The 25923-nt window shown below is 40.1% G+C and overlaps 1 protein-coding gene across 1 annotated transcript; it reads right to left on the bottom strand.

The window, feature by feature from the left end:
- Positions 1 to 325: 325 nt before the first annotated feature.
- Positions 326 to 13272, bottom strand: LOC118485914 (1-aminocyclopropane-1-carboxylate oxidase homolog 1-like). Its single transcript, XM_035982435.1, has 3 exons — positions 12519 to 13272; positions 1220 to 1284; positions 326 to 580 (listed from the first exon to the last, which is right to left on the bottom strand). Exons 1-3 carry the CDS (start codon positions 13270 to 13272, stop codon positions 326 to 328), a joined length of 1074 nt encoding a protein of 357 aa, XP_035838328.1.
- Between the last annotated feature and the right edge of the window lie 12651 nt (positions 13273 to 25923).

A 25923-nucleotide genomic window follows, 5' to 3' on the forward strand; every position in this document is an offset into this window, starting at 1 on the left:
CTTTAAGGTTATGGAGTTTTTTATTTATTTTAATTATTGAGCACATATCAGAACAATCTATTGAAGTAGTGTAGAAAGTATTTGAGTTGTAGTTTTTAGTGTAGAAAGTATTTTATAAATATAGCTTACCCAGAACACAAATAGAGGAAATCAACCAAATTGTTCTTGTGGCATATATAATTTAAAATCATGGAAAGGGTCAGTTTAAAAGCTTAAATGTTGTCCGGATATTAATATTAATATTAATAAGCATGAGTATGATCAATATATACACTTTTCTTTAAAAATAATAATAAGATAGCAGATTTCACAAGTATGGTACAATTTATAATAGCTTCAAATGATGTAAACGAGGAGCACCATCAAGGCCCTTAGAGAAGGAATATTGAACGTAGTCATGAACTGTGGTTTCCCTGTACCTCGGTGGGTTCTCATCGGAAAGCAATTCCTTGATAGGTCCGTACACCTTCGTGGACGCCGCTAGGGAGCTGCTAAAGAAACATGCCACCGACACCCTTGGTCCTTTCTCATTCGCCACCACTCTGTGCTCCACACTTTTCAATTTGTCATTCGATATCATCTGAAACTTAACAATATTGGATTCTAGTTTTTAATAGTTTTCAATAGGCTTGTAAATGAACACGAACAGAGAATGCTCATGTTCGTTTGTTTAACTTTAACCAAACATATGTGCTTGCAAGAACATTTAAACGAACGGGGTTTACTTGTTCGTGTTAGTTCCTTAAGAAAACAAATGTGGTCGTGTTTATTTAGGTTCTTTCATTAATAGTATAAACGAATGGTTCACGAATGTAAACAAACAAACGCAACTGAACATAGATAAATGAACATAACTAAGCTAACACCAATTAAAACTAACAATGAATAACGTTGTGTTAAAGTTATAAAACTAGACTAAATTATAATTGGTGATATTTTAGTTTCATAAAACTAAACTAAATGGTAACTGGCGTAACATGTTTAAACAATAAACCAAAGAACATAAAAAAACGTAAGCGTATTTAAATGAACGAACGCCCATTAACATAATGAACGAACTGAACATGTGTTCGTGTTTGTTCATTAAATTAATTAAATCAATAAAAAAGTTTTGTTCATGATCGTTCGTTTGTTAGATAAACCAAGTTCTGCTGAACCGTTCCAGTTCGTTTACAAGCCTCATTTCTATAATCAAAATAACATGTAGAACTAGACTTGCCTGTAACAGATCCCCATTATTGATCACAAGCGCACCCGGAGTAGGCGGAACATCAACCCATTGATTTTTGTTGGTGCACTTGTGTCTGTACTTTGTCTGTATTCGGTCACTTTGTAAACGATGTCCTGATTTGTGTTGTAAGTTGACCAAGTCAACCATCCTCCGGTTTGACTTGGACAACAGTTGAAAGATGATTGCTTGTATCGAAGGATTGCTTGAAGGATAGCAGCTCGAAGGATATTGTTGATCCTTCGAGCTTCTCGAAAGATGAACCTTCGATGGATGATAGATAGATCATCCTTCGAAGTCCATGTTGATCCTTCGATTGCTTAGCCATCGATAGATGATCCTTCGGACCATCTATCGGATCCTTCGAACTAGCATCATGGGCTGGGTATATATATACCCATGCAGTGTATGTGTGTGAAAAAGTTCTGCCATTTTGCACATCCGAGAGATAGAGAGCTTTGAGAGCATTCTGTCCGGAACTCACACACACACTTTGAGAGTTTATAGAACATTTCTGTAAACATTGAGCTTGTAATCGAACCCTCATTGCATTAATACAAGTTGTGTTAATCGGTGAACTTGTGTGTTTGTTTCTCTACTTGCTACTAACTCGGTTTGCTTGCTAGCTTGGATTCCGCACTCGCTAGTAGGTTTGTATAACAAGGTTTGAGGTTCGTCATCCATCGGATAGGGACCTACAAGTGGTATCAGAGCTAAGGCTCTTAACCTTGTTTAAAACCGGGTTTTTACAAGTTTTGGTGTGTTGAAACACTTGGTTTTGCACCTGTTTTTACTAAGTTTCTTGCATTTTCTTTGAGTAAAAACGTGTCTAAACTAACCGGGAGTGTTTAAAGTGGGGTTGGGTAACTTGAAAACTTGTTTTTGAGTAACTTTGTGTTTTCCGGCGAAAGCTCCGGTTAAACTTCCGGTGACTGGTTTGAAGATAAGGTTGATCATTTTTGGCAAAATTTTCAAAGTTGGTGGTGAAAGGACAGCCTGCACATACCATCGTGCCGAAAGTTGACTTACCAACCTGTCACCTTTTCACCAACCTTTCACATCAGATCAGTTTGTGTCAGAACCTCTCGAAAGATATCTTTCGACATCGAAAGACTATCCTTCGACATCTGTCGATCAAGGAAGGCTCGAAAGATTGTTATCCTTCGACCCATCTTTCGAAGTCTGAATCATATCCTTCGAGAAAGGAATCTAATCGAAAGACAAGTGTCCAAAAGATAGGGATTTAGCTCGAAAGATAAGGATCTTTCAAAGGAGAATCCTTCGAGCTCTTGAATCTTTCGAAATCATTGTTCGAGACTCAACAGTAATCTTTCGAGTACTGTTGATCCTTCGAACAATAGTTGATCTTTCGATTGTGGCCAGTTTGTTGTTAACAAGTTTCTGTGATTTCAGATCCTTCGACCAGGGTCCTTCGACTGGGAGTGATCTTTCGGGTGCTCATCATCTTTCGTGACTTGGACATAGAATTTATTTTTCTTGTCAAAGATGAATCCGAGTTGGTGGGGAAATCCGGCACGAGACAGTGGAAAATACATGAACACCAGTCAATCTCCATCATGGGCCGAATCTCCGGTATCTACATCCTCACAAACAAATGCCACTCCAGCTGGTCAATGGGCGTTTGTTTCAAATCAAACTCCGAGTATTCAAAGTCTTCTACTAAGCGAAAGTGAAACCGGAAGTTTGAACAGGCCTCCAAAGTTGATGCATCTTAATGAATATCCGGGATGGGTTGATCGTTTCCATACATACATTCTTGGTCAAAATACAGAGTTGTGGTTGCGGTTCACTACGGAATTCGATCAATCTATCGAGGTTGCTGCTTCTTCGACAGCTACATTTGCCGATCTTCCTGATGATCAAAAGAAGACGTATGACTTAGAAAAGAAAGCATACGCTATTCTCACTCAAGCACTGAGCAAGGATATTTATCATCAGTTCGTCAGTTTCAAGACTACGAAGAAGCTGTGGGATGCATTGAAGACAAGAGGAGTAGGTAATGAAGCCACACGTCAACTACGACGAGATCTACTGAAGAAAGAATTCGATGGCTTCACATGTATGGATAAGGAGTCCTTGGGAGATATGACAAGCCGTTTCTATCACCTACTTACTGAGCTGACCAACTTTGAAGTCACAACGACTCCAACAGAGGTGGTAAAGAAGTTTGCCGATGCATTGCCTCCTCAATGGAATAACTTCCTGGAAATCTTGAAGTACAACGGAACGTTGAAAACTACAAATATCAACGATTTCGTGCAGCTTCTGGAGAACAAGGATCAGGAAGAAACGTTGAAGGCAAAGAGAGTTGCAGTGCCACAGAATCCAGAGATGTATTATGGCACCTCCACTTCTTCATCAGCAAAAGCCGGTTCACATGCTCCACTTCAAACGGCGTTTGTCACAAGCACGGATATGTATGGCAATCCAGTGCAAGTTCCTGTAAAGCCGCCTCCAACCACAGATCTGTATGGAAATCCAATACAACCACCTCCTCCTCCTCCTGCTCAACAACCACAATATGCGTTTTATGGAGGAACATCATCTGCTGCAGGTCAACCATCAAAGCCAAATACAGTACAGCTTGACACTTCAAGCTTTTCTAAAGTCAGTGTAGAAGTAGCTAAGGAACACATGGAGCTACTTAACACTGTAGTGAGCGCGTACTGTGGGTTGATAGAAGGTCAGATTGGAAACATTAATCTGACACAAGAAGATTACCGGCAGATTGATAAGGAAGAGATGGACTTGATGGATATCAAGTGGGCCTTTGCGAGTGCTGTGAGAAGAGCAAAGGATTGGATGGAAAGTACTGGCAGAACCAGCTTGGAAAGTAAGCGAGACACCAAGTATGGGTTCGATAAGCAAGCTGTAAAGTGCTTCAACTGTGGTGAACGGGGTCACTTCAAAAGGGAGTGCACAAAGCCAGCCCAGCACGGGAATCAAAACCCCTTCAGAAACCAAGGCAACCAGCAGAACAGAAACAATGATCGTACATTGGTGCCTGTTAACAACCAAACCAACCGAGCACTTGCAGTTCAGGTGGATGAAGGTTGTGACTGGTCAATCCAGTTGGGTGGTGATGCTCCTGATGGAACAGCATGTTTTGCTCAGATTGTGAAGGAGCTAGTTCACACCAGTGGTGGAGAATCTTCTGCCAGTGGTGATGAATCGTCTGAAGATGAAGACTCCTCTGGATACAGCAGGAGTGTTGATGAAGAATCATCCAACTCTGGTGATGATCATGTGGGTGAGACATCTAATGTTTCGGATGATATTGACATTGATGAACTCTTGGGGGAAGCTGTAGCAGAAACTCAAAGAAGATCTATTCTGGTGGATCAGGCTGCTTACTCTTCGTCTTCTCTCCATTCAGCCTTTATGGCTAATGTCGACGGTTCATCAAGTCAGGTATGTGTCGATGAACCCACTGCTATTAATTGTGATGAATGTGATAGATTGCATGCTAGGTGTGCTGATTTGGAAGGAAACATGTCTGAGTTGCAAGCCAAACATGATGCTTTACAAGCTAGTTTGTTTGACTTGCAAGACAAACATAGTTCCTTGAGTGCTGATTGGTGTGACTTGCAAAGCAAGCATGAGGCTTTGCAAGAGAAATATGATGTGACATTCATCCACAATCAGAAGTTGACTGTGGATCTCTCTAAATGCACAGAAGCCAACATGTTTTATGAAAACCATGAAAAAGAATTTAAGTCAGTAATTGAAACATTAAAGAAGGATAAAACTGAACTGACTAAAATGGTTTCAAGAAAACAAACTGATATTAATTTGTATATCTCTCGTCTTGAAACAATGCAAAAAGAGATGGCTTGTGTGAAAACCGAAAGTGATGCGATCCAACTCAAGCTAGACAGTTATTTGAGCTCTAGCTATGTGTTAGATCACATCATTGATGTTCAGAAGGAAAAGAGAGATGTCACATGCATAGGCTACAAGAAGTGTCCACCACCAGTGAGACATAATTATGACGCCATGCCTGATGAAGAGGACAGGGTATTCTTTGAACCTTCTGTGCCTCTAGATGTTAAGGAGTTTGCTGCAGGACTCGGATACCAAAAGGAAGTATCCTCAGATTCAGATGTGTCAGCAGATACATTTGTGAGTGCTGAACAGAATCAAGATCCTCCAGTTGTGATTGAGGATGCTGATTCGTCTGATGATGAATCTGATGATACTGTCCCAGCAAAGTCTGATGCGGTAGTAAAAAATGAGGACATACCTCTTGAGAATCACATTCTATGTGATCCCCCTGTTCAACCCGCTAAGACTGTTGCGACTGAGTCCTCATCTGCAGAAAAGCCGGAGAGTGTGAATTTGCTGTACACTCTAGTTGGTGATGATAAAATTTACTCAGACAAAGATTTTCCCATTAAGAGTGTTAATCAATCCTTAATCTGTAAAGTCTTTGAGAATTCGACGAGTAAGTTCTTGGGAAAGGCAGGACCTAAAGTTACAGTTACACAGTGTCCTCCTATTCCAAAAGCTGAAATCCGAAAGCAATTTGGCAACAAGAAATTGCCAACAGTGCCAACACAGCAAAATCACACCAAACCCAAAGGTAAAGCACCGGCTCAAGCTGACAAGAAGCCGAACCAAAAGAAGAAGAAAAAGGTTAACTTTGTGAAATCGACGGGAACGGACAAAATTGAAAAGTTTGAAAATCAATCTAACTTAGATTTTGTCAAGAAAGCTATTGTCGAGAAAAGAAATGAACCAAGTAGTTCAAAGCCCAGTACCTCGGGTTCACAAAGTTCAACATCATCGGCTAAGCAATCACATGATACTTCGGGGTTTGTAGAACGAAGATCATGTTTTGAATGTGGAACCATTGGACATATTATTCGTAATTGTCCATATCTTCATAAACAAAAAGGAAAGGTTGATGATCCCCGTGGCAAAACTGACCGTAAGCCATCTGTTTCCACAAAACAAGACCCCCGACTTGTAAAAGAAAGGGAAAAGAAACAGAAACGCCAACAGGTCAAAAAGATTGAAAAAGCGATTAAAACCGATGTGGTTCAAAAACAATCTGTTGTTGTAAAACCAGACAATTCTAAAACTTCAAATCATCAAGAAGTTAAAATTTTAAAGAAAAACACTGGTGAAACCAAACAGACTTGGAAACCAAAAACGGTTGTTGAATCAGGGGGACCATCACAATTCACCAACCATCAAAGACAAGAAGTTATTGTCATTGATGAAAATGGAAGACCCAAGACCACAATGGCTTGGGTCCCCATCTCCAACTAATTCATTTGAGTTCATGTGCAGGGTGCTTCAGGAGGAACTATCAGTAGTCATTGGATTGTTGATAGTGGGGCATCCAGGCACATGACAGGCGACATGAAGCTTCTCTACGACGTTAAATCTATTAGAGGAGGTTATGTTGCTTTTGCTGGAGATAAAGGTGGATACATTACGGGTGAAGGAATGATATCTAACGGGATTGTCAGCTTTGACAAGATCAATTTTGTGCAACAACTTGATCACAATCTTCTCAGTGTTTCTCAAATCTGTGACACGCAGTTCTCAGTACACTTTGATGCTAATGGATGTTATGTGCTGAAACCCGGCTTCAAAATTCCAAAAGAATGGATTCTCTTGTCGGCTCCAAGGATAAATGATTTGTACGTCCTTGACATGAGCCAGGCTATTACTACGTCTGCACAAGCAACTTGTTTCGTTTCCAAAGCCACAGAAAAAGACACTATCTCTTGGCACAGACGAATGGGTCACATTCACTTACGCAAAATGAATCATTTGGTTTCAAATGAATTGGTGAATGGTGTACCCCTCAAAAATTTCCATCTTCAAGACATCTGTGTTTCGTGCCAGAAAGGAAAGCAAACAAAGAAGAAGCACCCTACAAAGAAGATCAACACGGTGGCAGTTCCTCTTGAACGCTTGCATATGGATTTGTTCGGTCCTGTCAAGCACAAGAGTATTCGAGGTGATCAATACTGCCTCGTGGTTACTGATGATTATTCAAGATTTTCTTGGGTTGCGTTCATGGCACACAAGAGTGAAACCTTTGGCATCATCAAAAACTTGATCATTCAGATTGAGAATTTGTATAAGTTGAAGGTTAGGCGGATACGTAGCGACAATGGTACTGAATTTAAAAATCATTCCATGGCGGAGTTCTGCACTTCAAAGGGTATTCTTCATGAGTTTAGTGCAGCTTATACTCCTCAACAGAATGGTGTCGCTGAACGTAAGAACCGCACATTGATCGAGACTGCTAGGACAATGTTGGTAGAGTCACAGTTGCCCATTCCATTTTGGACTGAAGCTGTGGCCTCTGCATGTTACACATTGAACAGAGTCCTTACAGTCAAAAGACACAACAAGACCTGCTTTGAGCTTCTTCAAAAACGGAAACCAGATTTGTCTTATCTCGAACCGTTTGGAGCTCCATGCACAATCATCGATCCTAATGGAAAGTTTGGGGCAAGAGCAATTGATGGATACTTTCTTGGGTATGCCACCCCTAACTTACGAGTCTGGAATCTAGAGACTAAAAGGGTCGAGGAATGGTCTGAGGTCAGAGTACAAAGGCACACCTTGCCAGTCAAAAATCCGGGTCAACCTTGGATGTTTGAGTATGATGACTTTTTCAATTCGATCAATGTTGAAACCGTTGAAGAAAATGCTGCGGCTAGGATGTTTTTCGAGAGTGACAATGCAACAGTTTCACCGGTGGTTCGTCCAATTCTTGTTAATCAAGAACCATCTTCTTCGGTGAACAATAATACTCTCAACAATGAGGATTTTCATGAGGCAAACGAATTGAACGAATCTTCAGAGGATGATGAATTTCTAGATGCAGATCAAGAAGCTCCTACAACAGCAGTTCATGGTACTTCAGAGGGTACTCCTCCAGTGGATACACATAGAACAGCTGAGGCTGCTGCATCATCCTCTTCGTCAATTCCGAGTCTTGAATTGGTTGTTGATCTTAATCTTAACAACCTGGGTATAAATGTTCCAGTTCCAGATAATCCAGAAACAAGGATTCATAATACCCATCCTCAACAAAACATCATTGGAAATGTGCAAAGTGGCGTTCAAACAAGAAACATGTTGCGAAACAACAACAATGCAGGCTTGTATGCAGCCATTCGAGAATCCGGGCAACAAAACGACTGGTCCTTCGCGTGTTATGTCTCACAAGAAGAACCAAGAACGTGGAAAGAAGCCTTGAAAGATAACGCTTGGGTTGAAGCAATGCAGGAAGAACTGCAACAATTCCAGAAGCTGGGTGTCTGGAAACTCGTAGAGAAACCTGCTGGATATAAGAAGATTGGTACCCGTTGGGTTTTCAAATGCAAAAAGGATGACCGCGGAGTTGTTATCCGAAACAAAGCACGTTTAGTCGTTCAGGGTTTTCGTCAGATTGAAGGGATCGACTACAACGAAGTCTATGCACCTGTTGCACGTCTCGAAGCAATTCGAATCTTTCTAGCCTATGCGTCCTTCAAAGGATTCAAGGTCTATCAGATGGACGTGAAAAGTGCATTTTTACACGGTGTGGTTGAAGAAGAGGTGTACGTCGAACAGCCTCCAGGTTTTGAAGATCCTATCCATCCCGATCGGGTTTGGTTGCTCAACAAAGCTCTTTATGGTCTTCATCAAGCACCACGAGCTTGGTATGCAACCTTATCACACTATCTGCTGGAGGACGGTTTTCGTAGAGGTCTTATCGACTGTACTCTTTTCATCAAGGAACAAGATGGAGATCTTCTTCTGGTACAGGTATACGTTGATGACATTATTTTTGGTTCTACTAATGATGTCTTGTGTAGGGAATTCGAGCGCATTATGCAGGATAAATTCGAGATGAGTGCTATGGGGGAAATGACTTTCTTCTTGGGCCTACAAGTACAACAAACGGAGTCTGGGATATTCATCCATCAGACTAAATATGTTGGTGACATCTTGAGCCGGTTCCAGATGTCTGATGCAACGCCCATTGGTACCCCATTGCCAACTAATCACGGAATTACTCCAGATTTGAAGGGAGAAGCTGTTAGTCCTTCAAACTATCGCGCTATGATTGGATCTCTTATGTACCTCACAGCATCAAGGCCAGACATAATGTACCCAACATGCCTGCTTGCCAGATATCAAGTTAACCCGAAGGCCTCACATCTTGCTGCTGTTAAAAGGATTTTTCGTTATTTGAAGGCGTACCCTGACACCGGTCTGTGGTACCCTAGGGATAATAACTTTGAATTGGTAGCTTTCAGTGATTCTGATTTTGGCGGATGCAAAATCGACGGCAAATCCACAACGGCTGGATGTCAGTTTTTAGGAAATCGCCTAGTCACATGGCAGTGCAAGAAGCAGACGTGTGTAGCTACATCAACATGCGAAGCTGAATACATTGCTGCCTCAAGTTGTTGCTCCCAAGTTCTTTGGATCCAACAACAAATGCGGGACTACGGTTTTGAATTCCTAACTACTCCTATTTACGTTGATAATTCTGCTGCTTTAGATATCACTAGAAATCCTGTGCAGCATTCAAAGACCAAACACATCGAAATCAAATATCACTTCATACGTGATTGCTTTGAGAAAAGGCTAATCGATGTTGTTAAGGTCCACACCGATGACCAACGTGCCGACTTATTTACCAAAGCATTTGACAAATCAAGATTTGACTTTTTATTATTGGTAAACGGCATTAAGGTCAAGCAAGAGTAAAACCAACATCGGAAAGTCATTTTTTTGTAAATATCTTTGTGTGTTTTTAAATTTATCTTAGTTTATTGATTTTAGGGGGAGTAAATCCAAAATCTGAAAATCCAAAAACATCGAAAAATTTCAAAAACACAAAAACAATAGAAAAACAAAAATGAGTTTCCTGGCGAGCAAAAGAGAAAATGATAGTACATCAGTGGTCTATCCAAACCTCTTTAAACCTTAAATGCAAAACGATAAGCAGCTCTATATAAGATGTATCGGTAGGCTCACAATCATTTTAAAGTGTGCAGGGTGATATAAATCTTAATCGACTGAAGATCAGGTGGGAACCATTCATTGGCATATGGTCTTAGTACCGAAATTTCGTTTGATAGATTGCCGAGGTTCTGAGATATTCGGTCTTTATGCTGCTTATCATCTGGGTATCATGGTTGTATCTTTTACCGAAAAATAACGGGGACGCAAGTCTAGATCTTCCATGATACTATACATACGTGTACATATTGCATACTGCATTCGACCTCAATAAGTGATAAACAATCACATGTCCAAATCAAATAAGTGATAAAAATATCACATTTATCCGGGTGTCAAGTTCGTCTCTCTGCTGTACGAAAGTACTGACCTGTTCACGGACTTGCACCTGTGCCCTGATGCATACGAAAATCAAGTTCCTCATCAATAAGTGATTATATCACATAGGACTTGTTTTCAAATCAAAATAAGTGAGTATCTCACAGCTTATACGGTCAAACAGATGATAATCGGTATACTCACCGGTAAGATGAACTCTCGTGCATACCTTGATACGGGAATGTGTCGTGATGTGGATGAACACCGGTCGGTAAGTATAAATCATACATTAACGTATCCTCTAAACATGATTACATCTGATAAGTTGAGCTTAAGTGGACAACAATACCGATAATTGTTATAGGATGCTTATTTTAATGTTAACTAACTGAACAACAAGAGTGTTTTGGCATGACCGTACACTGATATGATTCTCTTACCCTCGAAACTCGCAAAAAGAATGTTTGTATATATTTATTTATTTTCTGCTTAACTTTTATTGTTTTCTTTTAAAACAGTTTCGTCGTTTGGTGCATATCAGCACGACATTAGCGGTGATGTCGTTTGATAACACTCAAAGGATTTTAAATTGTTGTCTTTTAATTTCAAAAATACCAAAAAGAGTTTAGGTGTGTTTTAATATAAACTTTATAAAAGACAAAAAGATTTTATTTCTGCTTTATTTTCGATCGTACGATGTTGGAGCTCGAGTCTTCGTTACCTGAAACCTGAACGAAAACCGAATTGACTAAATCTTCATAAACGGTCAAAAATTTGCAGATTTTGAAAGTTAGAATTTAAAATTGATAAATTTATTAAACTTTCAAACTGTCGGACGGTGTTTGATTATGACATGGTCATTCGTGTGTCATTTGTTTATACTATATTCCAAGCAGTTGTTCTCATTACGCGTTTAGATTTCTTGCATGTGCAGATTCTAAAGGCTAGGAGAACATGGTCGATGACAAGCTTTGGAATGAAGACACGACGAGAAGGCGCTCAAAAGATGAAGATGATCGAGTTTGCCGCTGGCCATCATCAACACCACAAGGATCTCACTTCATAAAGTTAGAGTATTTCACGAGCATAACTCAAGGGGGAGCTTATGTTAAGGGGGAGTTTGTCAACACACTTCCTACATGATACGGGTAGTTTGTTGATACACTCTCTGCTTTCAAGACGTGAAGACTTTGAAGATCCTCCGACTTTGAAGACTTGGAAGGACATCAGAGTTTTGAGAACTCGAAGACCCAAGACCGTCGAAGTTCGAGACGAGTCTACATTTATTGAAGATCAAGACAAAGCTACAGCCAAGGGGGAGTTTGTTGGTGCACTTGTGTCTGTACTTTGTCTGTATTCGGTCACTTTGTAAACGATGTCCTGATTTGTGTTGTAAGTTGACCAAGTCAACCATCCTCCGGTTTGACTTGGACAACAGTTGAAAGATGATTGCTTGTATCGAAGGATTGCTTGAAGGATAGCAGCTCGAAGGATATTGTTGATCCTTCGAGCTTCTCGAAAGATGAACCTTCGATGGATGATAGATAGATCATCCTTCGAAGTCCATGTTGATCCTTCGATTGCTTAGCCATCGATAGATGATCCTTCGGACCATCTATCGGATCCTTCGAACTAGCATCATGGGCTGGGTATATATATACCCATGCAGTGTATGTGTGTGAAAAAGTTCTGCCATTTTGCACATCCGAGAGATAGAGAGCTTTGAGAGCATTCTGTCCGGAACTCACACACACACTTTGAGAGTTTATAGAACATTTCTGTAAACATTGAGCTTGTAATCGAACCCTCATTGCATTAATACAAGTTGTGTTAATCGGTGAACTTGTGTGTTTGTTTCTCTACTTGCTACTAACTCGGTTTGCTTGCTAGCTTGGATTCCGCACTCGCTAGTAGGTTTGTATAACAAGGTTTGAGGTTCGTCATCCATCGGATAGGGACCTACAATTTTGATGAAGTATTTGCAGCCCGCCGATATCATCTTGTAGAAGTACAGTCAAGAAACCGTCGTCCGTGTGTTTGGTTGCACCCATGGTTAGATCCGGTTGCGGACAAGCAGGGTAACAATGGCCAACAAATGTCAACCCCTTGTCACACTCCATATCCCCCAAGTGATTTGGTTTCAAACCTAAAGCCTCCGAGATCAACCGAAACAGTAAGCCGCCAAGTTTCAACATAAGATTCGAGTACTCGATTTGTATGTCTCTACAAACCTCCGGCAATTCTTCCACCTTTGGAGGTGATGGAGCCATAAATGAAAAATATGTGTCTCTCAAGTTCGCGGCTCGCGAAGTATACAGATCGAAATTGCTATTATACACCACGGTCCTCGAAGCATCTCTCGAGTAAAACCGTTTTTTATTCTCGACATCTTGTTCGTGGAATCTACGGACGCCTTGAAGCGTCTCGTGCATCACACTCAACGGGATTCCATGATTCACTACTTGAAAAAGCCCGATATTCTCCGAGGCAACACGGATCTTTTCCACCACGGATGCTCTATCGGTGGATCCGAGGTCTATGAGTGGAAGCTCGATAGAGGTGGAAGGTTTTTGAATGGTTTCGAGTTGATTGATGAAGATGCGAGGGACGTGTCGGATACCCGCATCGAGGAGGCCTTGGACGCCGGTTTTTGTTTGGTCGAAAGCTTTGAGTTCGGTTACTCGATTGTATGGTGTGATGGTTGAAGTTGTGGTGGTCATGTTTGTTATGATGATCGAAGCAAAGACTCATACTATAAATGGAAATATGTAGTCAACTAGAGATAGAATTGCCGCCACACATTCATTATTGCAATCTTTGACTTTTATTTTTTTTATTTTTTGAGCGCCATCTTTGACTTTTAATCAATGATGAAAATATCAAAACCATTGCCCCACAAAAATTAAGTTGTGGTTCGAACTTTGAAGCTATCTTATATTTAAATATCAGTACTGTTCTATTTTAAAAAAAAATCGTTTATTTTGTAAATTATAAAGATGAACCCTATTTGTCAAAAGTTATAAAAACGGTTCAAGTATAGATTTTCTTTATTAATGATTCAAAAAGGGTAGCGGCGCAGCTTGTTGCCTGTTTTGCAACTAAATATGAAAAAGATAAATACAATCATTTTTCATTAAATATAATATACTTTAATATTTATCCGCAGTTTGAGCGGCGATTGGACAAACACTCGAACTGGAGCGAAAATTTTGGAACATCTGGGGTGGCCAAGGCCGGCTTTTTCCTAAACGAAGTGTGTGTCAATTTCAACATGTTTTGTATGTTGATGTTGAATTGGGTTCTCGGACGAGTAGACAACTAACATGTTGTCACAATAAACTACAGTAGCTCGGTGCAGTGGGACATGAAGCTCGAGTAGTAGATTATGCAACCATGTAGTTTCAGCAGAGTCGGCCTTGAGAATTCGTTTACCCTGTTTGAGCTTGAAAAAATGTGCCCTTAGGCCTTAACGAAATTGGGTATTGGACTCACAAAAGGTCTAAACCTAATGCCAAAGGGGTTAATAACTAATCTAAACCATAAGAAAAGTTTTGTAAGGAGGCCTATGTTGGTGTTTGTATGAGTGTACGATATTAAAAAAATATTTTACATATACATATCGGGATTTTTTTCATAAAAAACGTGCCCTTGAAATATCAGGCCCTGGCCGGTGGTCCTCCCCGCCCACCCTCAGGGCCGGCCATGAGTTTCAGCAACGACATATATAGAACCCCACTGGATCTGGATATTGTCAGTTGTGGTTTGGATGACCATAGTAAGTTATCGCTCACAAAAACACAATATCTCGATGTTGACCAACAGGAATCTAGAGTCTAGACATCTTCCAAAATCGGCATCAAATATCGTCATTGAATAAGTAGAAAACGAGATAAAGTGTAGACCGCAATCAATTGTACCATTCGGGTATCGCAAGATTTGCATCATAAATTGAAAATGAGGTTCCCTTAGGCATGCAAAACCAAACAGACCTGCTGAACAGCAAAAGTAATGTCTGGGCGCATGAAGGTAAGATATTGTAACACCCCAGCTAGAGTTCAGTATATGATACCATCGAGAAGCAAGTCACCAAAGGTGGTGCTGAGCTTATTGGACGTATCCACGGTCTAGCACATGGTTCGCTTGCGGATATACCTGCAGGTAAAAATTTCACGAATGTCGGGGGCTGAGACGAAAAAGAAGGTTATGTATGTCTCAAGTGGCAATGATACCAAAAATATGATGAAGATTATCCAAATCTAAAATAACAAATTCCCTCAAGAGGGTGTTAATGATGCTCCATAATAAATTCGAGTCGGTGGCTAAAACTTTTTTTTGAACGGCAAATTTCTTACTTCCGTCGTCTGTGAGACTTGAACCCAAAGATCTCACTCCTTGAAGATGTTTAAAGGCTTTGCTTTTGCCAATGGGTCAGCACCCCATTGGTAAAATATGAAAGATCCATGCTTAGTTTTATAGTTTGTACATGGGGAAGCGTTTATGGAATTTTGGAAAAACTGAAATAAACAAATTAAATTTTAGAATCATTTAGAAGAGATAGAGACAGATTCTATACGAATGAGACCATCTCCAACCCAAAACTTTGAAACTGTTGGGAAGCCGTACTCGAGCCTATGAGGCGGGTTGGGCCGATCTTGTAAACGGGTGGTTAAGGTTGGGCCGATTAATAATTCGAGTTATGAATTAGTATGGTTATTTGATTAAGTTAATTAGAGATAAATTAAATGAATTATATTTAATTTATAATAGATAGATAAATATGGGAGTTTAATCTATTATTATCTAATCAGGAAGTTACGTTCTACTCTAATTGTAACCAAATCATTCCCTATTTAACCTGATTAAAGCTATGATTAAGATGAAGAGAAGAAAGAGAACCAGGTTATAGTTTAAAAAAAGATTAATCAGTTTTGAATTATTTTCTCATGATTCAATTTTAATTCATTTTTTCAACTTGTTAAATTGTTGATTATGATTCAGTTTTAATTCATTTTTTCAACTTGTTAAATTGTTGATTGAGACTTGAGAAACGACATGTACACACATAGTGGGAATATCAAATTTCCATCATCCTCTAAAACATTTATTTTATCTCCACTCTTATATGATTATTAAGATATCCTTACATTTCTACACTATCATCACATTTTTTATTTATTTTTAATAATCAATTTTTTATATTAAATCAAATTATTATATAAATTCAATTAATATATCTCCAAACTATAAATTTCCAACATTTTGTTGCTTGATGTAGTTGTAATATATGTATTAGGAGTTTTCCTAAAAAAAGTTGCATTTTTCACTTTTAATCCAAATGGTTTTTTATTTTTGCAATTTAACCTCTTTGACTTTTTTAGTTTTAACCCAAAGCTTTTCAATCTTTCAATTTAACCTCAACACTTTTTTATTTTCAACTTTGGTCCCCCATACTTTTTATCTTTCGCAAGTTTTTCGTTTTACGTTTCGTTCGAAATTTTGCGAGTCAACACGCAGCGACGTGCGTGTGGGGTTCAACGTTTTTTCATCTGTTTTTTCCCGTTGAGTTCAATCAGATAATATGTCGAAACACATGTTTTCATATGGTTAATGCATCACATAACGTTTGGACTAATCCATTCGATGTTTGCGATGTACTGCGCCGCAAAGTGCGCGGGTCTTATTGCTAGTTATAACAAACCAAGACTTTGTTAATAAAGTAATTTATATTCAAACTAATGGATAGTATACGAAAAATAAAATTAAAGATTGATCACATAAACAAATTGTAGGTCCCTTTTCTCGGAGGATCGAGAACAAACCTAAACCTTGTTATACTAACCCACTAGCGAGTGCGGAATCCAAGCTAGCGGGCAAACCGGGATGATGCAAGAACAAACACAAGAACACACAAAGTTCACCGATTAACACCACTGTATTAATACGTATGAAGGTTTACGGTTACAAGCACAATGTTTACAATCTTGTTTGCAAACTCTCTAAAGTGTGTGTGTGTGTGTTTTCCAGCAGAGTTTCTCTAACTCTCCAAATGTGCATCTATCTAACACTAACACACTGCATGGGTATTTATACCCATACATAACAGGTCTTGGTCGAAGGATCGATAGATGGTCCGAAGGATCATCTGTCGATGACAATGTGTCCGAAAGATCAGCATGGACATCGAAGGATCATCCTTCGATGCCTAATGGTCGAACCATGGTCGAACCATATCTTTCGAGCACCTCGAAGGATCAGTTGTATCCTTCGAGGCTATCCTTCGATCCAGACAAACATCATGTTGTCCAAGTCAAACTAGGAGGATAGTTAACTTGGTCAACTTACAGACTGATTTAGGACATCGTTTACATACAGACCGAATACAGACAAAGTACAGACACAAGTGCACCAACAAACTCCCCCTTGGCTGTAGCTTTGTCTTTATCTTGTCTTTATCTTCTATAGATGTAGACTTGTCTCGAACTTCGACAGTCTTTGGTCTTCGAGTTTCCAAAACTCTGATGTCCTTTCAAGTCTTCATGGTCGGAGGATCTTCAAAGTCTTCACGTCTTCAAAGTCTTCACGTCTTGAAAGCAGAGAGTGTATCAACAAACTACCCGTATCATGTAGGCAGTGTGTTAACAAACTCCCCCTTAACATAAGCTCCCCCTTGAGTTATGCTCGTGAAATACTTTAACTTTATGAAGTGAGATCCTTGTGGTGTTGATGATAGCCAGCGGCAACTCAATCATCTTCATCTTTTGAGTGCCTTCTCGTCGTGTCTTCATTCCAAAGCTTGTCATCGACCATGTTCTCCTAGCCTTTAGAATCTGCACATGCAAGAAATCTAAACGCGTAATGAGAACAACTGCTTGGAACATAGTATAAGCAAATGACACACGAATGACCATGTCACAATCAAGCACCGTCCGACAGTTTGAAAGTTTAATAAATTTTTCAAATTTTAAATTCTAACTTTCAAAACATGCAAATTTCGACCGTTTATGAAGATTTAGTCAGTTTGGTTTTCGTTCAGGTTTCAGGCAACGAAGACTTGAGCTCCAACATCGTACGATCGAAAATAAAGCAGAAATAAAATCTTTTTGGCTTTTATAAAGTTTATATTAAAACACAGATTTCAGGTGTGTTTTTGAAATAAAAAGACAACAATTTAAAATCCTTTGAGTGTTATCAAACGACATCACCGCTAATGTCGTGCTGATATGCACCAAACGACGAAACTGTTTAAAAGAAAAACAATAAAGATTAAGCAGTAAATAAATATATACAGACATTCTTTTTGCGAGTTTCGAGGGTAAGAGAATCATATCAGTGTACGGTCATGCCAAAACACTCTTGTTGTTCAGTTAGTTAACATTAAGATAAGCATCCTATAACAATTATCGGTATTGTTGTCCACTTAAGCTCAACTTATCAGATGTAATCATGGCGAGAGGATACGTTAAGGTATGATTTATACTTACCAACCGGTGTTCATCCACATCACGACACATTCCCGTATCAAGGTATGCACGAGAGTTCATCTTACCGGTGAGTATACCGATTATCATCTGTTTGACCGTATAAATTGTGAGATACTCACTTATTTTGATTTGAAAACAAGCCCTATGTGATATAATCACTTATTGATGAGGAACTTGAATTTCATATGCATGAGGGCACAGGTGCAAGTCCGTGAACAGGTCAGTACTTCCGTACAGCAGAGAGACGAACTTGACACCCGGATAAATGTGATATTTTATCACTTATTTGATTTGGACATGTGATTGTTTATCACTTATTGAGGTCGAATGCAGTATGCAATATGTACACGTATGTATAGTATCATGGAAGATCTAGACTTGCGTCCCCGTTATTTTTCGGTAAAAGATACGACCATGATACCCAGATGATAAGCAGCATAAAGACCGAATATCTCAGAACCTCGGCAATCTATCAAACGAAATTTCGGTACTAAGACCATATGCCAATGAATGGTTCCCACCTGGTCTTCAGTCGATTAAGATTTATATCACCCTGCACACTTTAAAATGATTGTGAGCCTACCGATACATCTTATATAGAGCTGCTTATCGTTTTGCATTTAAGGTTTAAAGAGGTTTGGATAGACCACTGATGTACTATCATTTTCTCTTTTGCTCGCCAGGAAACTCATTTTTGTTTTTCTATTGTTTTTGTGTTTTTGAAATTTTTCAATGTTTTTGTATTTTCCGATTTTTGGATTTACTCCCCCTAAAATCAACAAACTAAGATAAATTTAAAAACACAAAGGTATTTACAAAAATGATTTTCCGATGTTGGTTTACTCTTGCTTGACCTTAATGCCGTTTACCAATAATAAGAAGTCAAATCTAGATTTGTCAAAGGCTTTGGTAAATAAGTCGGCACGTTGGTCATCGGTGTGGACCTTAACAACATCGATTAGCCTTTTCTCAAAGCAATCACGTATGAAGTGATATTTGATTTCGATGTGTTTGGTCTTTGAATGCTGCACAGGATTTCTAGTGATATCTAAAGCAGCAGAATTATCAACGTAAATAGGAGTAGTTAGGAATTCAAAACCGTAGTCCCGCAATTGTTGTTGGATCCAAAGAACTTGTGAACAACAACTTGAGGCAGCAATGTATTCAGCTTCGCATGTTGATGTAGCGACACACGTCTGCTTCTTGCACTGCCAGGTGACTAGGCGATTTCCTAAAAACTGACATCCAGCCGTTGTGGATTTGCCGTCGATTTTACATCCGCCAAAATCAGAATCACTGAATGCGACCAAGTCAAAGTTATTATCCCTAGGATACCACAGACCGGTGTCTGGATAAGCCTTCAAATAACGAAAAATCCTTTTGACAGCTGCAAGATGTGAGGCCTTCGGGTTAACTTGATATCTGGCAAGCAGGCACGTTGGGTACATTATATCTGGCCTTGATGCTGTGAGGTACATAAGGGATCCAATCATCGCGCGATAGTATGAAGGGCTAACAGGTTCACCCTTCAAGTCAGGAGTTATTCCGTGATTAGTTGGCAGTGGGGTACCAATGGGCGTTGCATCGGACATCTGGAACCGGCTCAAGATGTCTCCAACATATTTAGTCTGATGGATGAATATCCCAGACTCCGTTTGTTGCACTTGTAGGCCCAAAAAGAAATTCATTTCCCCCATAGCACTCATCTCGAACTTATCCTGCATGATGCGCTCGAAATTCCTACACAAAACATCATTAGTAGAACCAAAAATAATATCATCAACATATACCTGAACCAGAAGAAGATCTCCATCTTGTTCTTTGATGAAGAGAGTACAATCGATAAGACCTCTTCGAAAACCGTTCTCCAGCAGATATGTAGATAAGGTTGCATACCAAGCTCGTGGCGCTTGATGAAGACCATAGAGAGCTTTGTTGAGCAACCAAACCCGATCGGGATGGACAGGATCTTCAAAACCTGGAGGCTGTTCGACATATACCTCTTCTTCAACCACACCATGTAGAAATGCACTTTTGACGTCCATCTGGTAAACCTTGAATCCTTTGAATGAGGCATAAGCCAGAAAGATCCGAATAGCTTCCAGACGTGCAACTGGTGCATAGACTTCGTTGTAGTCGATCCCTTCTATCTGACGAAAACCTTGAACGACTAAACGAGCTTTGTTCCGAATAACCACTCCACGGTCGTCTTTCTTGCATTTGAAGACCCATCGAGTGCCAATCTTCTTGTAGTTCTCGGGTTTTTCAACAAGCTTCCAAACACCAAGCTTGTGAAATTGCTGTAATTCTTCCTGCATGGCTTCAACCCAAGCACTGTCTTTCAATGCTTCCTTCCACGACTTTGGTTCTTCTTGTGACACGTAACACGCGAAGGACCAGTCATTCTGTTGGCCAGATTCTCTTATAGCTGAATACAAACCAGCATTCCGGTTGTTTCTCAGCTGATTACGCGTCTGCACACCGCGATGGACATCTCCTATGATATTCTGCTGGGGATGGGTATCGTGAATCCGCATTTCAGGATTATCTGGCACACGAGCATTGATACCCAAATTATTCAGATTAAGATCAACAACCAACTCCACACCAGGAATGTGTGTAGAGGTGGATGCATTCCCTTCAGCAGTATCTACATTCTGCGTATGAGGTGTATCACCAGAGGCACCTTGAACAGGAGCAGCTGGAGCTGAAGATCCTTCGGCTGCATCATGATATTCATCATCTTCAGAAGAGTCATTATAATCAGCAGCATCTTCATAAACCTCATTTTGAACCATATTGTTGACTGACGTAGAAGCTTGAGGATCAACAACAATAGGTCTAACCAATGGCGAGACAGCAGCGTTGTCACTTTCCAACAACATTCGAGCCGCTGCTGATTCTTCGTCAAAGGTTGGCAGATTGAAGGAGTCAAATAGCCCATCATAATCGAACATCCACGGATCACCCGGAGCCCTAACAGGACTCGTGTACCTTTGAACCCTAACTTCGCTCCATAGCTCAATCTTCTTGGTAGCTAGATTCCAAACACGAAAATTAGGAGTAGCATATCCAAGGAAGAAACCCTCGATAGCTTTTGCACCAAACTTTCCATCCGGCTCAATCATTGTACAAGGAGCACCAAATGGTTCAAGGTAAGAAAGATCCGGTTTCCTTCTCTGAAGGAGTTCGAAGCAAGTCTTGCCATGTCTCTTAACTGTAAGAACTCTGTTCAACGTGTAGCAAGCAGCCGATACAGCCTCTCCCCAGAATTGAATAGGGAGTTCCGACTCTACTAACATTGTTCTTGCAGTTTCAATAATAGTTCGATTCTTCCTCTCAGCGACACCATTTTGTTGTGGAGTATAACGAGAACTGTACTCATGAAGAATGCCTTTAGAAGTACAAAACTCATCCATAACTTGATTCTTGAATTCAGTTCCATTGTCGCTTCGGATCCTTTTCACTTTCAACGTATAGAGATTCTCCAACATTGTAAGAAGATCCTTGAGGATGCCAGGAGTTTCACTTTTGTGTGCCATAAAAGATACCCAAGAAAATCTAGAGTAGTCATCAGTAACTACTAAACAATAAGCATCACCAAACGTTGTCTTGTGTTTCATAGGTCCAAATAGGTCCATATGAAGACGTTCGAGAGGCATGCTGACAGTGTTGATTTTCTTCAAGGGGTGAGACTTCTTCGTTTGCTTCCCCTTTTGGCACGAGACACAGATATCTTGCAAATGAAAACTTCTTACAGGCACACCATTCACAAGATTATTTTTCACCAAATGGTTCATCTTCCTCAAGTGAATGTGTCCCATTCTTCTGTGCCAAGATATAGACTCCTTTTCTGTGGCTTTTGAGACAAAACAGGTGACTTGTGCAGATGTAGTAATCGCTTGGCTCATGTCGAGAATATAAAGATCATTAACTCTCGGAGCCGATAAGAGAACCCATTCTTGTGGAATTTTGAAACCAGGCTTCAGCACATAACAGCCAGCATCATCAAAAATCACTGAGAACTTTTTATCGCAGATTTGCGACACACTGAGAAGATTGTGATCAATTTGCTTCACATAATTGATCTTATCAAAGCACACGATGCCATTGGAGATACTTCCTTCTCCAGTGATGTATCCTCCTTTATCACCCGCAAAAGCAACATACCCTCCTCTAATATTTCTCACGTCATACAGGAGCCGTAAGTCGCCAGTCATGTGCCTGGATGCTCCACTATCAACAATCCAATGACTATTAATAGTTCCTCCTAGAACATCCTGCACATGTCAAATAAACACATCAGTTGAGAATGGGGACCCAAGCCTTAGTGGTCTTGGGTCGTCCCTTGGCATCACGATACGTAAGCTCTATCTCTTGATGGTTTTCAAGAACAACTGCTCCCCCTGAATTGTCACCCGACTTAGGTAACCAAGTTTGTCTGTGCCTACCAGTTTTTGAAGATTCTGGTTTTACAGGTTGTGACACTCTTGGTTCCTTTTGAACTGTTTTAACTTCAGATTTTAAAGCTTTTTCAACAGTTTTTATGTTCTTACGTCGTTGCTTAGTTTCTTGTTCTCTTACAGTTCGTTTATCTTGTTTAGGTGAAACTGACCGACGTTGAGGGTGAACTGCTTCAGGTGGAGCCTTTTCAACAAACTTCTTCTTTGGAGCGTTTGGGCAATTTCTGATAATGTGCCCAATTTCTCCACATTTGAAACAAGTTCTCCTTTCAACAGACTTAGGAGAACTTGATCGACTACCAGATGTTGAGCTTGTAGAACCTGAGGTACTTGCTTTTTCATCACACCCGTTTGTGTGTTGGGTGTAATTGTTATCACTGTTTCGTTTCAAAATCTTGACTTGTTGTACAAAATCAGTGTTTGATTTGTTTTCAAAAGTCTCAATTTTATCTGTACCTTTTGATGCTACAAACTTAACATCTTTTCCTTTCTTCATGTAACGAGCTCCTTTTGTTTCAACTTTAGCCTTTGGCTTTGGAGCTCGTTGTGGTTGTTTACCCTTAGAAGCAGTAGGTTGTCGAGTGGTTGGAGATTTTTGATTACCAAATTGTTTCCTAATCTCAGCCTTAGGAATTGGATCACATTGTGTTACCACAATTCCCGGAAGTGTTTTTCCCAAAAATTTGTTTGTATTGTCTTCAAAGACTTTGTCAATCAAAGATTTATTTACATTTTTAATTGGAAAAACATGATCTGAGTAGATTTTATTATCTCCAACCAAAGTGTACAACACATTACTGCTTTTAACAGTAGACACACTTGTCTTATCAACCTTGACAGGATCAATCACTTGCTTCTCAACAGATGAAGCCTCAGGAGTATCAGGATCACAAAGGATGTGATTCTCAATGGGAATGACAACTCCTTTCATCTTGTTAAGTGAGTTATCCTGTTCACTCACATCCACTTCTGATTCATCATCCGATGACTCACAGTCCTCGATGATTGGAGGACTTTGTTTCATGGATGTTGAAGCTTCCTGTTGCTCTGTGGATGTATTTTCAGAATTCTCCGGTTTGAACCCTAGGCCAGTAGAAAATTCCTCAAAGTTCAAAGGCACACTGGGTTCATACCGGGGCATTTCCTCTTCATCAGGCATCTTGGTATAGTTGTCCATCAAAGGGGGTGGACACGCCTTATACCCTACACCTTTCACGTTACCTTTCAGTTGTTGAACGTCTATGATGTGATCAAGCACAAATCGGGAGTTAGAATAACTATCCAATTTCTGTTTGATCGCATCATGCTTGCATTGGGCAATGGCTAATTGCTTCTTAGTTTCTTCCACAAGATTAATGTATTCATTTATACTTACTTGTTTGTGGTAAACTACTTTGTTAACCTCGGACACATTTTTCTTTAATGTTTCTATTACAGATTTAAATTCTTTTTCATTCCGGGTTAAAGCCATGTTTGCCTCTTGGCATTTTGACAGTTCAATAACCAAATTCTGATTATGACTATGAAGCTTTTCTGATTCAAGCTTCATATCTGCACATGATTTACAAATACTAGGAGCAGGAGGTTCAGAAGTTACCTGACTAGTAGAGGCTGAACCATTTGCCATAAAGGCAGTTTGAAAAGAAAAAGCTCCATCTTCAGAGAATAGCTTTTCCATTTCCGTTGATGTAGCAGCAGCCTTCCTAATCAGAATTGATTTCTGACATTGAAGCTCATCAGCTTCATTCAGTAGCTCCTGTATATCATCATCTCCTTCTTCATTCACATCAGGCTCTGAGTGATTATCCCCAGAAACAGAGCCTTCTTCATCCGAACTGCCCGAATAACCAGAACTGTCATCGCTCCCAGAAGATTCTTCTTTTTGAACCTGCTCGATGACTTTAGCATACAATGCAGTTCCACTTCCTTGATCACCTTCACCAAACTGCACTGACCAGTCACATCCTTCATCAGCTTGAACAGCCAAAGCCCGATTGTGATTGGTAGCTCCAGGCTGTCCCTGATTGTTATTCACTGCCACCATCCTCCGTTCACGGTTTTCTTGTTGGGCATTCGCATTAGTCTGGTTTCTGAACGGGTTGTGATTGCCGTGTTTTGTTGGTCGAGTGCACTCACGTTTAAAGTGCCCTTTCTCGCCACAATTAAAGCACGTGACGGCATTAATATCAAACCCATACTTCGTGTTTTTCTTTCCTTCCAACGAAGTTCTTCCAGTTCTCGCCATGAAATCTTTTGCCCTTCTAACCGCACTAGCAAAAGCCCATTTAATATCCATCAACTCCATTTCTTCCTTGTCGATCTGATCATAATCTTCATTGGTCATGTTGATGTTTCCAAGCTGACCAGCTACCAAACCACAGTAAGCACTGACCATGGTGTTGATAATTTCCATATGTTCCTTAGCAACTTCAATGCTAAGGTGTGAAAGATTTGAGTTGTCGACTCGGATTGTGTGATGACTTTGAGGCTGAGGTTGAGGATTGCTTGTATAGTGAGCTTGCTGTTGTTGTTGTTGAGGTTGTGGTTGTGGCTGTGTTGGAACAGGAATATAGGACCTCGGATCGAATTGAGGTTGTGGTGCAGCAGCTGTTGATTGAGAAAATGGAAAGGAACTCGTATTGGACACAAAAGCAGTTTGAAGCTTCGGTTGCTGAACAGAACTAGCTGAAGGACCAAAACCAGGCAAATACATTTCTGTATTCTGAGGAGCTGGAGCACGCCTTGCTTTCCTAATTTCTTCATCATTTTTATGTTCCAGCTTCTGAATGAACTCATAGATGTTAATCTCATCTAGAGCTTTAGTATGCTTCAACAGCTCAATAAACGAACTCCATTTTGGGGGTAGGGCGTCAGCAAACCTGTTCACCATGTCTTGTTGAGTAGCTGCCACCCCATAAGCACACATTTCACTAATCAAATGATAGAAACGTGTGGTCATATCATTCAGAGTCTCGTTTTCCAAGAACTGAAATGATTCAAATTCTTTCTTCAACAAATCATGCCTAGACTTTCGAGCAGCTGCATTGCCTTCTCCTCTAGCAACTAAGGCATCCCACAATGCTTTCGTGGTCTTGCAATATGAAAACTGATGGTAGATGTCTTTGTTGAGTGCTTGAGTAAGTATGGCATATGCCTTTTTCTCCAATTCATAAGCCTTCTTGTCATTTTCAAGCATATTGGCGTAACCTTCTGAAGTGGATGCTCTACTTTCAAGACTTTCATTGAATGCATTGACAAAACACATCCAAAGGTCGGTGCTTTGTCCTTGAACATATGTGTGAAAGCGGCCTTTCCATGACGGAAAATCGTTCATGTGGTTCAGCTTTGGTGGACGATTGTTACTGCCTGTTTCACTCTCACTAATCAGAAGATTCTGAAGACTTTGACTTTGATTGGATACCAAAGC

Source organism: Helianthus annuus, chromosome 13 (assembly GCF_002127325.2).
Source record: "Helianthus annuus cultivar XRQ/B chromosome 13, HanXRQr2.0-SUNRISE, whole genome shotgun sequence".
NCBI lineage: Eukaryota > Viridiplantae > Streptophyta > Magnoliopsida > Asterales > Asteraceae > Helianthus > Helianthus annuus.